Source organism: Sciurus vulgaris (genome assembly GCF_902686455.1).
Source record: "Sciurus vulgaris genome assembly, chromosome: 2".
NCBI classification, from domain to species: domain Eukaryota; kingdom Metazoa; phylum Chordata; class Mammalia; order Rodentia; family Sciuridae; genus Sciurus; species Sciurus vulgaris.
Window position 1 is genome coordinate 175,148,962 of NC_136462.1, and position 14,607 is coordinate 175,163,568.

Consider the following 14,607-nt stretch of genomic DNA (forward strand, 5'->3'; position numbering starts at 1 on the left):
TAATCCTAATCAGCTACCTCCATGTGTCAAGAACTGTGTATTTGTAAGTAACAGGATATCAACTCTAACTGGAAAAAAATATGGACTGTGGTACCTCACAAAACTAAGAAGTACAGCTTCAGGCAAAGTTTGATCCAGAGATTCAGAAAGTCCATCAGGTTTCTAGCTCCATTTTCTCTGCCATCCTCCCTCTTCTTGAAATTGCTCTGATCTCAGGTGAACTCCTCTTAGAATAGCAATACTAACAATAATTCTAGACCTTTCAGCATCAACACACACAAAAAGATGATGAAGTATCTCTCCTTCATAAATGCAGACAGCAAGTCTCCAGAAAAAGTCCTGAGGTTCTCTGCTTGATTCAGTTTAGTTAACAGGTCTATCTCAAAAAACTCACTATAGACAGAAACTGGAATGCCTTGATGGTTCATCTTTAGGCAAGAACGCATTGTGAAGTTGAAGGCAGGGAAGAGAGAAAGCCATTATCACCTTTCTACTCTCACCCTCTAGCATTGTACGCCTCACAAGTAATCCTTTGTACCCACTGATGTTTCAGTTCTCGAAGTGTTGTGGGTTAACCCTGTGAATGTGACCTTTTTCATTAACTAAGGGGTTTCCCAGATGCATTCAGGTTAAGATTAGTTCATACTTGTACATCCAATATGACTGGGGTCTGTAAAGAAGAGACACACAAGGAGAGTGTCATGTGAAAGTGAACCAATCATGGCAGAGACTAAAGTTCATCTACGAGACAACAAATGCCAAGAATTAATGGTAATAACAGAAACAAGAGAAAGGCATGGAACAGATTCTCCCCTAGAGTCTTTACAGACAACACAGCTCTACTTTTACCTTAATTTCAGACATGTAGTTTCCAGAATTGAGAAACTCAATTTCTACGGTTGTAAGTCATTTGTGGGTGGTACCCTTGTTATAACAACCCTAGGAGAGTAATATACTAAGTATGATAATCTAAGACCTTCGTCTTCACACAAACTCTTCATTCCTTCTGCACCATCTTTCTCCCTCAGAATCTACTCACATTCAACCTCTGAGATCTGCTCAAAAGTCCTCTCTTCTGTGATGCCTTCCAACGAAGTCCCCAAAAGACTTAAGACTTTTCATCATACATACTAGTCCAGCACCACTTATTATCTGTATTTTTATCATGAAATTCTAATTGCCCATGCATCTATCTTCCCTTCAGAATTATGAGCTCTCTGAGGGAAAAGAAGGCGTAATTCTTACCCACCCTCATATCTTCAAGGAAGGGTCCAGTACCTAACACTTAATAATCATTTAGAAGATATCTATGAATTGAATGGGTTGATGACTCATGGCAAAAGAAGACAATAGCTATAATGGGAGAACTGCCTAAGAACTAAAGATGAGGTTTGGAAAGTTGAACCTAGGAAAGTACAGAAAAAAGAAAATGCTGGGATGATGAGGACAGAGAATGTAGAATTTAGCAAAGAGGCAGAAAAATACAAAGTAAAAAGATTTGGTTAGGGCAAAGGGGATGTGTATAAGGAAGTGGGAATCTTCTGCTAAGAGTCATTTTATGGTGGTAAGAGGAGTTTTTCAAAGAAAGATTTCTACTGGGCAGGGTCACACACACTTGTAATCCCAGTGACTCAGGCAGCTGAGGGAAGAGGATCACAAATTCACAGCCTGGGCAATTTAGCAAGACCCTGTCTCAAAATAAAAATTAAGGGCTGGGGTTGTGGCTCAGTGGTAGAGCATTTGCCTAAAGTGTAGGGCACTGAGTTTGATCCTCAGAAACACATAAAAATAAATAAATAAAATAAAGGTATTGTGTCCATCTACAACTAAAAAAATTAAAAATAAAATAAAAAGCACTGGCGATGTAGCTCAATAGTAAAGTACCCCTGGGTTAAATCCCCAGTACTACAATGACAACCAAAAAAAAGGTTTCTGAGCAAAAGAATGAGGCATTTTGGAGAGATTTACATGACAAAATGTGGAATGGATTCCTCAGGTATAAGAGACCAGGTAGGCCAACCACAACTGAGGCAGGTCAGCAAGGCAGGGTTAAAAGCCCAGGTAAACTAGGCAGCAAGAAGAATAGAAAGGAGCAAATTTACAAGACTTTCAAGAGAATAAACAAGTAGAAAGAGCCAAGGCTTCTTCCTAACTTTGACCTTTGGTTAGCTAAAAGAGGATTTGCAACTGAAATACAAAAGAGCAAAGGAAAAGACTATTTTTTCCAATGAGGATAAGAAACCTTAAGTTAGATATGGTTCAATATGAACTGACAGCAAAACACCTCAAGAAAGATGCCAAGGCAAACAGCAGAAGACAAAACAGAGAAGTTCAGGAGAAATATGATGATGAAACTCACATACAACAGTCATATAGGTAAAGATGACTATTTTTTTCTTTTTTTAAGATGACTTTTTAAAGAGTCATAAGAAATAGGGCTGGGGATGTGGCTCAGTCGGCAGAGTGCCTGCCTTGCAAGCACAAGGCCCTGGGTTCAATCCTCAGCACCGCAAAAAAAAAAAAAAAAAAAGAAATAAGAAATATGCTGTCTGGTTGGGGTTGTGGCTCAATGATGGAGCACTCGCCTAGCATGTGTGAGGCACTAGGTTGAATTTTCAGCACCATATATGAATACTAAAATAAAGGTTCATCAACAACTAAAAAAAATTAAAAAGAAATATGCTGTAGAATTTATTCATTCATTGAACAAGCATTTATTAAGCACCTGTAGTCCAGAAACTATTCCAAGCTCTGAAAATGCAACATTGAACAAAACAGATAAAAACCCCTGACCTCCAGGAACTTAAAGAGTCTCCTGGGAGAAACTGGCAACACTTAGTAACTATAACAAGAAAAAAATTTTTACCTTTGTCTTCAAATTTTACTTCCAAAATTTTCATTTCACTAGTCAGACCAGCAGCAGACAGATTTAAGCAAATTAAGATATATTTGGTGCTACCTTTCCTAATGTAAAAAAACTTTTTTTTTTTTTTTTGTGGTGCTGGGAATTTGAATTTCCTAATGTAAAATAACTATTTTCCTTTCTTTGTTTTTCAGACTGTTTGTTGGAATTAGGTCAACCCTTCCAAAGAATGCTCATAAAGGGTGACTGGATTCAGGAAAAAAATGAAAGGCCAAATGATACAGCATGGACAACGGGGTTTGGAAATTAGATAAGTTCTAAGTTCAAATTCCAATTTTGCACAAGTTGTTTGTCCTTAGGCAAGTTATTCACTATCTTTAAGCTATGGGCTGGGAGTGAAGCTCAATGGTAGAGTACTTGCCTAGCAATGCACAAAGTCGTGGATTTCATCCTCAACACCAAAAAATACTATTACTCTAACCTTCAGTTTGCCCATCAATGAAATGGGAATCACTTCACTATAATGATTAAAGGAATTAAGTTTAAAAAAAAAAAAAAAAAAACACTTGGCACAATGCCTGGGAAAAAATTGAGAAATGGCAGAGAAATGGTGGAAGCTGCTACTGTGACCAACACTATTACTATTACGGCATGTGATAAAATAAAATAGATGTCCAATAAATGCTTCCTTTTTCTTCTACAGAAGGTATATCTTAACAGCATGGGTCCTTAAAAGGTGTCAGTTCACTAGGTTATTCTCTTCTAACCTTCCAAAAGTTTTATGCAGCAGGAACTTATAAAAAATTAAATGCATATTAATTTCACTGAATTTTCATTAATTTCATTAATGGTCTTAATGCCTTTACTTGCTAACTTCATGGGACATACCTATAATCCATAGGAATTTTGTAATGGTGATATCACAAGTAGAAAAAAAACACTGATTTATGAAGATTCACATAAAAATGAAAATGGTACTGCCTTAGAAATCACCCACCAAAGAGTCTATAGTTATTTTTATGAAACTGACATTATTAACCTTGTCCTCTATGGTCTTTTTTTTTTCTCTCTCTCTCTCTTTTGGGGACTGGAGATTGAACCCAGGGGCACTTTAACCACCGAGTACTTCCCCAGTCTGTTTTATTTTTCTTAATTGCCAAGGCTAGCCTCAAATTTGTGCCTTTGCCTTAGCCTACCAAGTCCCTGGAATTACAAGCATGCGCCACCACACCCAACTATAATTAATCATTTCCACAACATCTTTCATTTGGGAAAAAAATTAAGAGACTCATCACAATCATATAATAATACAAATTTTATACAACATAGTCAAGAGTTTGAAGATTAAATGGTACTGTGTATATAAAACTGGTGACCAAGGTGCTGGCACACACCATATACTCACTGATAATTTTAGTGAAATATAATCCTTTTATTATCCTACATTCCTTTCGGTTAATGAAAAAGACTATAACAGCAATAACAACACAGGATCTACAGAACTAAAAAGCTTTAAATAACACACCGTGACTTGATGCTATTCTAAACCAAAAAGGTATTCATTTAAAGTCTTTTAGTTTAATAACAGAAATTTGTAAGTTAAAGCAAGACACATAGCACTGTAATAAAAATCAACATTTAACTCTTTCCCCAAAAAATCTTAAACCGAAAGTTTTTATAAAAGACTAGAGACCTATCTTCCTCCTTTTATCTTTAAAAATGCAAATTCTGGATGGCATTTAATATAATGGTATTGTCAGGATCAGTCATAATTGTTTGCCACAGAAGAGCACTGACATTGGTTAGTATCTGCTCAAAGGGAGTGTCCTCAATAGCTAAGGGAACCCCTTGACTTACATATGACATCATTTGAGTGTCAAGAATGTCTGTTACCCATTATAAGCAGCTCTTCTCTAATCCTCTGGACTGTCCATGTGGACACTAGACCAGTCTCTCTCCCTGGCAATACCCCTCTCTTAGGTAGATGACTCCAACACTTTTGTGTGCCATGTACATACCTAAGACCACCCCAAACTCAGTATGTACAAAATTCAACTGGTCTCAGATCAGCTTCTCCTGAGTCCCGAGGTCTATTAATAATATCACTGAATCATTCAAGATAGAATCTAGTTTTCTTTCCCTCACCACAATTCTCTCTCTTCCCAAGAGAAATCCAGTTTCAAAGAAAGACCAGTCCATTTTACCTCTGCAACACCACACAGCATCTAGCCCTGCCTCCATTCAGACTGCCTACCTCAGGTTCTCATTACTGATGTTCTGACTCATGCTAACAGACCCCACTTAGAAACCCATTTGTACTCTCATGCTCAGTGAGTCCACCTACTCTGAATATTACAGGCAGACTGACTTTGCTACAAATGCCCCTTCCCACTCTGGGGGTCCCACTGCCCACCACCATGTCCCAGATTTTCAGAATGTTAAGGACCCTCACTGGACTCAATCAACCATTCATTTGATCTTGGAAGAATCTCAAATTCAAAATGCTCTGGTCTCACCTTCAAAACTATTCCTGCTCTAAGTATAATCTAATAGCCTATCACATCATGAAAACAAGAGTGAATTATGCCATCACACTGTTCTTGGGTTAAAGGTCAAAATTCTCAATCTGACCAAAGGGTCTCCACTATGCCTGGCCCCACCAGTCTGTCCAGTCTTGTCATGCTCCCCTTTGCTCTCTCAGCTCCAGTCATCTTGCCACGATCCCACGCATCCCCAAGCCTCTGAACATGATGGCCTCCTAGTACCTTACCCTTCATATTTGAACTCACTTATCCAGTGACTAACCTCACCCTATTCCAAACTGAGTCAAGTTCTCTGTCCCCTGCTCTTCACCTCTACGGCCTTAAACAAAATTACTGTAGATTGTTGGATTTTTTAATTCCCAAACTGGAAGGAAGGTTAGCTCCACAAGAACAGAACTTTGTCTTGTTTACCACTACACCTTGCAATCTAAAAAAAAAAGTGAACAGGCACAGTGACACATGCCTGTAGCCCCAAATACTCTGAAGACTGAGTTCAGAAGATCAGAAATTCAAGGTCATTTTGGATGACTTAGTAAGATCCTGTCCAAAAAGGGCTGGGAACATACCTAAGTTGTAAAATCTCCAGTATAAATAAGTAAGGAAAGAAAAGAAAAGAAAAAGAAAAGAAAAGAAAAGAAAAGAAAAGAAAAGAAAAGAAGGAAGGAAGGAAGGAAGGAAGGACAAACCTGGGAACTCTCAACAAATATATGCAGATTAACAATTCATAAATCAGAACATCCTAAGTAAGTTAAAAGACTAGCCCACTACACACTGGTCCTGAAGACACTTGGTTTCTCCATCTATAAAACTAAAGAGCTAATCTGCTCAATGTTCTCTTGAGTTCCCTAGAAGATCTATAATTTTATCATTCCAAAGTTCTCCCTCACAACTCTCTTCTACAGAGGCACCAGCAAATCTTGCCTCCACAACTTTGTCTTCATCCTTCCTTCAAACTGGGATTTTTTTCCCTTAGCTCCACATTTCCAAATCCTACTTAGCCTCAAATGCTCAAATCCAATGTTACCTCCTCCTCCAAGTCTTTCTTGCTTGCAGGTCCCAGCTAGTCACAACCTCTCTACCCCTGGATTTTCACAGGTTCCTCAGTGCCTCATTCAGGTCTCAGATCAAATGGCACTTCAAAAGACTGGCTAGTTATAATTCTCTATCAGATCAGTCTGTTTTTATTTGGGTGACTACAATCACCATTAGCTGGAATTACCTTTTCATTTCTTTCACTTATTTGTTAATTGCTTGTCACCCACACTAGAATAGAGGATCCCTGAGAGCAGGCCCCTATCTGTCTTGTTCACTGCAGTCCACCACTCCCTCAGGTCAGATGGAGACAGTACTCAGTAAATACCTGCCAAAAGCTTGAATGATTCTGTGGTTCTTATGACTAGGGTTTTGTCTACATATCTTCCTCCTGCTATATTCCAGAAGCCTGTGGACTACGCCAAAGTCTGGCTAATCTATTTATGTGTAGTATCCAGAAATCCTTGCACAACTGAAGTAAATAACACATAACTGTTGATCAATTAATGAGTGATCTCTCCAAGGGGTACTGTCCCAAACCAAGCCAACTCAGAACTCCATATATTCAGAAACCAGGGCAAACAGAAACAGCTTTCCAACCCTTCTCCAGGACAGACCCTGTTCTAATATGCCACTGGCCAATGAGCTTCTAAAGGCTAGCTTCCTCACTTTCCTTTAGCCAACAATCACTTGGTCTTCTATTCTTAAAATCTCTCATACCTACCCTTTTCTTTATATCTCCACCAACAAATCACTTTCAGGGCCCTGCTCCTTCAGAGCATCCCACACCTCCAACAATTGGGGAACTCATTTGAATCTAGGGCAAAAGGGGATGTTAAAATGAAGTGCTCGGTTAAGAACTGGCTCGCTCACCTTTTTCTTGATACCTCCTTTATCCGAAATAGGCCCAGTTTCTGAACTGGATTTGAGTCTGGAATCCAAAGCATCCTTCCAGTTTAACCCGCAGCAACCAAATACCTTTGGGATACCCTCACTTCTGCCTCGCATCTTTTCACCTTCTGTCACCGGAAAACCCCAAGCCAGAGACGGTGATCACCCCAGAAGCAAATGGCCATCAGAGAGTGGGGCCACCCTCCCTCCCCACTTTCTGTCCCGCATTCGCCTCTAAGCCGGAACGGTCTCAAGCGCCGCTCACCCCTGCCTCCCCCTAGCCCGACCCTCCAACACCACCCCCACTCACCTGAAGCGGCCCCCGCAGTGCTGGCATTGCTCGCCCACCCAGCCCGCGGGGCAGACGCACTGGCCAGTGCCAGGGTTGCAGCGGCCGCCGTTGACACAGGGCCGGTCACATTCCTTGGCCTCTGCTGCGGCTGAGCCCGACACCGCCGCGGCGGCGGCTGCGGCCTCGGCCTCCCAGGGCAGCAGTAGCAGCAGCAGTAGCGGCGGGAGCACCAGCAGCAGCAGTGGCGGCGGTAGTGACGGCGACAGCAGTCCTGGGAGACGCAGCCCGGCCCCCGGTCCCGGCCTCCCAGCCCCTGTCACGTCCCAATCCCAATGCCGCCCGCCCTTCCTGCCCGAGGGCGCTGCAGTCGCCGCCGTCCTCCTCCTCCTCAGCCTAGCCTCAGTCGCCGCCGCGGCCGCCACCATCTTCCCGGGGCTGAGACGGCGCCCCGCGAACACATACACACACACCGCACGGCCGGCTCTGCTTCGCCTGGCCGTGCGGGGCGGGGCTGTGCGGACGGTGGCTCCGGCGGCCAATCCAAAGGGCGGGACCAGAGCGGCGTTGCAGGCGGAGCTGATGTGCGTGCGTGCTTGCGTGCGTGGGCGGGGCGCGCAGGCGGAGTCCTACTGCGAGAGCGGTAGGTCCTCGAGCGAACGGTACGTCAGCGTCTACCAGGGTTCAGGACGCGAGACCCTAGCATCTCTATAGAGTGGCCCTAGCGCTATACTTTGCCCTTCTCGCTGAGTGGCGGCGGCGGCGGCCAGGTAACAGCAACAAAGTCTCTAGTTGTGAACTGTATAGCCACGCCGACCGCGATGAGTATTGTCCTCTTGAATGCCCGGGGCCCATCAGCGCTCTTCCCTGACTCCAGCCGCCAGGCGAAAAGGACCTCAAAGGCTGCATCGTGGTGTAGTGCTAGGTGCGATCCTGTCGAAGAGGGAGTGCTGCAGTCTAGTCTCTAAAATAGTCTCTAGAATAATGGAATTGATGAGATTATGTTATGTGCATGTACTAATGTGTAGCAACGAGTCCCACTATTAGGTATAATTACAATGCATCAATAAAAATTAAAATAGGGATAACGAAATAACACGTGGGTTAAGAACCTGGCATATACAGCCTCAGCAACTTAGCAAGACCCCAAGAGACTTAGATCCTGTATCAAAAATAAAAAATAAAGGTAGGTCTGGGAATGCCGCTCAGTGGTTGAGCACCCCTGGGTTCAATACTTGCCCCCCCCCCGCAAAAAAAAAGAACCTGGCATATAAATAAATGCCTAACAAGACTGAAGACACTACCAGGCCTCCCTTGATAACTGGATGATTCAGTGGCAGAACAGACCACCCACCTCTAATTCTGTGGGAGAAGTTCAGGGGTTACTTTGCACCCCACCATTTACCTTCTAACCATATTATCTGAAGAGAGGGCAACCTAGAATTAAGAATTATGGAGCCCTTTACTTGCACAAGTGAGCCCCAGAGCCCTTCTTGTTAACTTCAGTGCCTCCCCCACAAGAAAACGCACCTCCCAGCAGTATAATAACCTTGTCTGAGCCTCAGCCCTGGAATCTGGACTGGGCCTATCACTTCCTTTAAGCAATAGAAGAGTATGGGGAAGTGACAATGTGTCAGCCCAGCTCCAGTTCTGAACTTTAGAAAGACCTGAATTTGAGCTCTTGGTAGTCCTAAGGTGCTTCCCCCCTTCCACCTGTTGGAAAGAAACCAAATGTGGACACCACGTAGAAAGGGAAAGACCCCAGACCTGAACCTGGTATGCCTTCCTAGTTGAGGGATTCAGTCATCAAATGACTACGTCATTTGAGGTGTTTCAACCATCTGAGCTGTTCCATGTTATCTAAAACAGAGATGAGTCTTTCCTACTGTGCCTTATCCAAAATCCTCAGATCTATTGCTGTTTTAAGCCTCTTGGGTTTAAAAAAGGCTTGTTACTCAGCAACAAATAATCAGAACATTGTCTCATATAACCCTGGTGCTGTGAGGCATAGTCCTAGAGCAACTACCTCAGAGTTAGGCACCTCACAGTCCCTGGGAATCAGAGAAAACCCCTCATAGACCTGGGGGAACCTCTCAGCTTTGCCTCATGACACAGATTCTGAGATACTAGGATGTACGCCACACGTAGCCAGGTGCCACTGCTTCCCCATGCCCCAACCTTCCTCACTTGAAGCCTGGTGAGGTTCAACTGCACCTAAGAAACTTCGCCCCCAGCTCCACCCACACATCCTTCCCACTCCCGCAGGAGATCTTTTGTTTGGCCTGTGCTCTAGCATTGCTATTCTGGTTTGTGGGTTATGTTTGCTGCAATGTCCTCCACAGGGCTGTGTAGGGTGAGATGGGGAAATTAAATATATGGCTCTACCCTTGGCAGGCTCTGGTCAGACAGGAGAAGCTGACATGGACCATGCCCAGTCTGCAGGAGACACTGTTCCCTCTACTCTTTCAGGACAGTAGTAGAACCAGAGCTTCCCCTCCCTCCTCACTGAAAAACTGAGCCCACACAGTGAAATTTCACTTGATTTTACCAATGCTCAAGGATAACAGAAAGAGTTTGCAGCAATCCTCCACATCACATAAAAAAATGAATAAAGGTGTCCATCTATAACTAAAAATTTTTTTAATGACAAGTTATCTGAGGCTCACTCCATTAATTAAAAAAAAGAGAGTAATCACATATGAAATAATATACAATCAGTCATTCATACTATTGCCCAGTTGCTTCTCATGGAAGGGAAGGGTCACTGTAACTCTGGAAGCACATCTGTTTTACTTCATATGTTTTATCACCAAGATTCGGTGACTATTCCTCCTGTATGACTTGTCACCATTTTCTCCACTGGTCATTATGGAGGTGGCCACTTCCAGGTCCCAGGAACTTTAATACCAATAACAAGAAAATCCTAGTCTTTGATCCAGAGTTGCTCTAAGTGCAGTCTCTAAATAAGAGTCCTCACCAACAGTTTGGTCATGGGGGTTTGCACCCACTTAGTTGGTTTGAAGGTGCCTTTGCCTGGTTTTGTGTAGTTTCGTTAGAGAAAGGTAACACTATATGGCCCTTTTTCTCTCTCTGATTTCATATCATCATTTTCTGTATCTTTGCTTGTGTTGTCTCCTGGTCATGAACATGGATAGATTTTATAATTGTTGACTTTTTCTCATGCATGTCCTAGGACCATGCTGTGGTTTAAATATACTGTGTCCCTACCAAAACTCATGTTGAGATTTGTTTCCCCGTGAGGCAGTATTGGGAAGAGGAACCTGGCAGATGTTTGGGACTTGGGGGCAGAGTGCACAGGAATGTATTAATGCCTTTGTCACATGTTTTCCTTCTCCAGGGATTGGATTGTTCACCAGGACAGCAGATTGTTATAAAGTGTGCTCTGTTTTCTAGCTTTTCCTTTGACTCTTTCTTTTTTTAATATTTATTTTTAGTTGTAGATGGACACAATGCCTTTATTTTTTTATGTGGTGCTGAGAATCAAACGCAGTGCCTCACACATGCTAGCCAAGTGCTGTACCACTGAGCCACAACCTCATCCCCCATTTTGACTCTCTTCTGGACACTCTAACTTGTCCTGCTTTCCACCCTGAGTTGAAGCAGCATGAGATTCTTTCTGGTACCATGCTCTTTGACTTCCCAATCTCCAGAACCATAAACCAGAATAAGCCTCTTTCCTTATAAATTTCTGGGTCTCAGGTATTTTGTTACAGCAAAAGAAAATGGACCAAGACAGTTTCCCTAGAAGCACAGCCTGCAGCAGAATTTTAGTGCATAATTTATTAGTACAGTTCTCTCAGAAGAAACATAGTGAAGGAAGAAAGATCAGGAAAGGGAGCTGAGCAAGGATTTAATCTTGTCTGGAAGTGAGCTTCAGATTACCATGAAGAACCCTGGAGCATTAATTGTACCAAAGAGTTGAAACTATCATGAAGTAAGAGCAGCATTTTGAACACATCTCATTCCCACTTAGCAGACAACTCTCACAGCTGTAACAAAGATCCAGTAGGGCTGGGCTTAGAGCTCAGTGGTAGAGCATTTGCTTAGCATGCACACAGCCCTGGGTTTAATCCCTAGCACCACACACATGCGCGCGCGCACACACACACACACACACACAAACCCAGTAAAGAAAACTTGGGAGAAGTACCAGTAGTATATTTTTTGTGTGCATCTACTATGAATAACACCTGCTATGTAACAAAGGTTGAATGCTACCTCAGTAAGATCTATCTGATTGACCATCTGATCTTCCTCCCCACGTAGCACCAAATCTCATTCTACACTTGTCTCTGAAACATCAACATGTTTTAGTATGCCCTTAGTATACCCAATGAATACTTTAGTCTACATGAAACCATCCAAATCTTGATCATTGGTGTCAGGATCTCACCTAGCAGATGAGGTACTTTGTTGCCTGTGATACTGAAACTTTGCAACAAACACAACTGGGAGGATTATAGGTAAAATGAAGCTCCCTGCAAGAGGAAGATCCCATCTAGTCATTTGCAGGCTCTAAGGGGGAGATTTTAGGAGACCTTGATCTGACAGCTCAGGATTAGCCCCTGAGCTGTTGGCAGAGCTCCCAGTGGCCTCTATAGATAAGCGCCACAAGTACAGGAAATGGCCTTTTTATCAGCTCAAGGGACTGAGTTCATCAATTTAGAGTAGGAGGACTTGAAATTTCAATTGGATGAATTGGACTCCTGCCTTCTACAAATTTCTACAATAGAGAACAAAAGGTTTTCCTGTGTATAGATAAGACATCATGAAAACAGTAATATTCTTAGAAAGGAAATGGCCTTACTAAACATGGCCAAGAGGAGGACTTAAAATTAGAATCCCCCAAACTGAAGTCATTCTTTTGGATTATCCCCCCCACCCAGAATTTCTCATAATTGCAGATAAACATACAATAAAGTACTCAGTGGTGGAGCACTTGCCTGGCATGTACAAAGGCAACATATTCACCGCCCCCCCCCCCCACTGTACCACAAAACACAACACACACACACACACACACACACACACACCAAAACCCTTTTTTAAAAGTATAACATACATATAGAAAAGGTAAAACGATCATACATATATAGCTTAATGAATATTCATGAAGTAAACATACCCAAAGAAGCAACCCCCAGGTCAAGAATTAGGACATTATCAGAACTCCTCTTTCCCGCTCCCTCTCACTATCTCCACAAGAGAACCACTCTTGATTTCTTGCACAATAGATTGGTTTTACCTTTTTTTTTTTTTGCTTTGTGTAAATGGAATCCTATAGTATGGATTCTTTTGTGTCTGGTTTCTTTCACTCAGTATTGTATTTGTGAGATTCCTCCATATTGTTGTATGTAGTAGGTATTTATTTTCATTGCTATAGTCTATCATATAAAAATATATATGCCATGATATGATGAATTGTTGATCTATTCTGCTGGTGGACATTTGGATAATTTCCAGTTTGAAGATACAATGAATAATGATCCTATAAACAGTCTGGGAATCCAATATAGGTCTCTTGGTGAGCATTTCTGTTGAGTACAGACCAGAGGTATGCTGATAGATGTTTAACAACTAGCTCACTGGGGACAGAAAAGTTCTCATGCATGGCATTAGTTGATTTCTATAGTGTAAATGTTCCCATCATGAACCATGTCAACTACCAGCATATCACTGAGAGCGGAATTGGGAAGAGAGACCAAGACTGCTCTCCCAAGCAGTGGGAACCAGTGCCAGCACTGAGTGTGCCTGGGAGGTCCACTGAGAAACAGATGCCAGAACAGAATTAGACATTGCAAGAGATTTATTAGGGGAAGCGTCTGTGAAGGATAAGAGGGAAGGAAGCCAGAAAAGCAAGGGGAGGACTCAGACTGGAATAAATATCTAACAGCTGTGAAGGAAAGGAAGAAGGAAGGAAGTGGTGTATACCTGCAATTTCAGCTGCTCAGGAAGCTGAGGCAGGAGGTTTGCAAGTTCGAGGCCAGACTGAGCAGCTTAGTGAGACCCTGTTTCAAAATAAAAGTTTTGAAAGGACTGGAGATGTAACTTGGTAGTAGAGCACTCACCTAGCATGCAAAAGATCCTGTTTTCAAAACCCAGTACCACACAGGCACAGACTAAAAGCCTCAGACCTCAGTGCAGGTTCAAGAAAGTCTCTCCCAGGCCAATGGGGGAGTCCTGGAGCCAAGTTGCCAGTTGGAGCAGTCCTGTATCTCTCAGAAATCAGTCTGCACTATTAGAAATGCAGTGGCAGAACCAGAGGAGCTGCAGCTGGTTCTGCCAACCAATTAAGCTCCCACAGCAGGATGTCTGAGTGATGCATTTCACATTGCCATTATACCTGGCAACATCACCCTCTCTACGCAGACATGAGATTACTTCTCAGTGTTCCTTCTAGATATCCTACTTTTCACAAGTTAGATGCACAACCCTGACTTGACTGACTTGTTTTCAAGCTGACCTGGCCACTTGAGATGGAATAAGTTCCTGGTTTCTTGGGTAATTCAGTAAAGAAAAAAGGGACTGAAAGAGGACACTGGAATTCTTCCTAAGAAGCACAGATAAGTGTTATAATATCGATTAAAGAAATAGGAATTGACCATACTACAGACATGTGCTTGTTAACCATGAGGATACCATCTGAGAAATGCATGGTTAGTCAATTTTTTTATTGTTCAAACATCACAGTGTGCACTTACACTAATTAAAACAGCTGCAACACCACTCAGTGATATAATCTTATGGTACTACCATCATATACATGGTATGTGACTGTATACCCTCAGTTGACAATCTATTTTATTTCCTTTGTTTGCTTATTTGTTTGCAGTGCTGGATATTGAAACGATGGCCTCATGCTTGCTAGTCAAGTGCTCTTCTGCTAAGCTACACCCCCCAACCTGATGGTTTCTATCTTATTGATTATATAAGAAGAAAATTTAAAAAAATAGAACAAGTTGGTTAGA

At 42.4% G+C, this 14,607-nt stretch overlaps 1 protein-coding gene across 2 annotated transcripts in view; it reads right to left on the reverse strand.

Moving 5' to 3' along the window:
• ATRN (attractin) overlaps positions 1–8,152 on the reverse strand; it is a 146,075-nt gene extending 137,923 nt beyond the window's left edge. For both annotated transcript variants that reach the window (XM_079129138.1, XM_079129137.1), the window contains exon 1: positions 7,640–8,152. In XM_079129138.1, the coding sequence (XP_078985264.1) occupies positions 7,640–8,046 (407 nt within the window). In that variant the 5' untranslated portion in view covers positions 8,047–8,152. The remainder of the gene's footprint in view (positions 1–7,639) is intronic.
• Between the last annotated feature and the right edge of the window lie 6,455 nt (positions 8,153–14,607).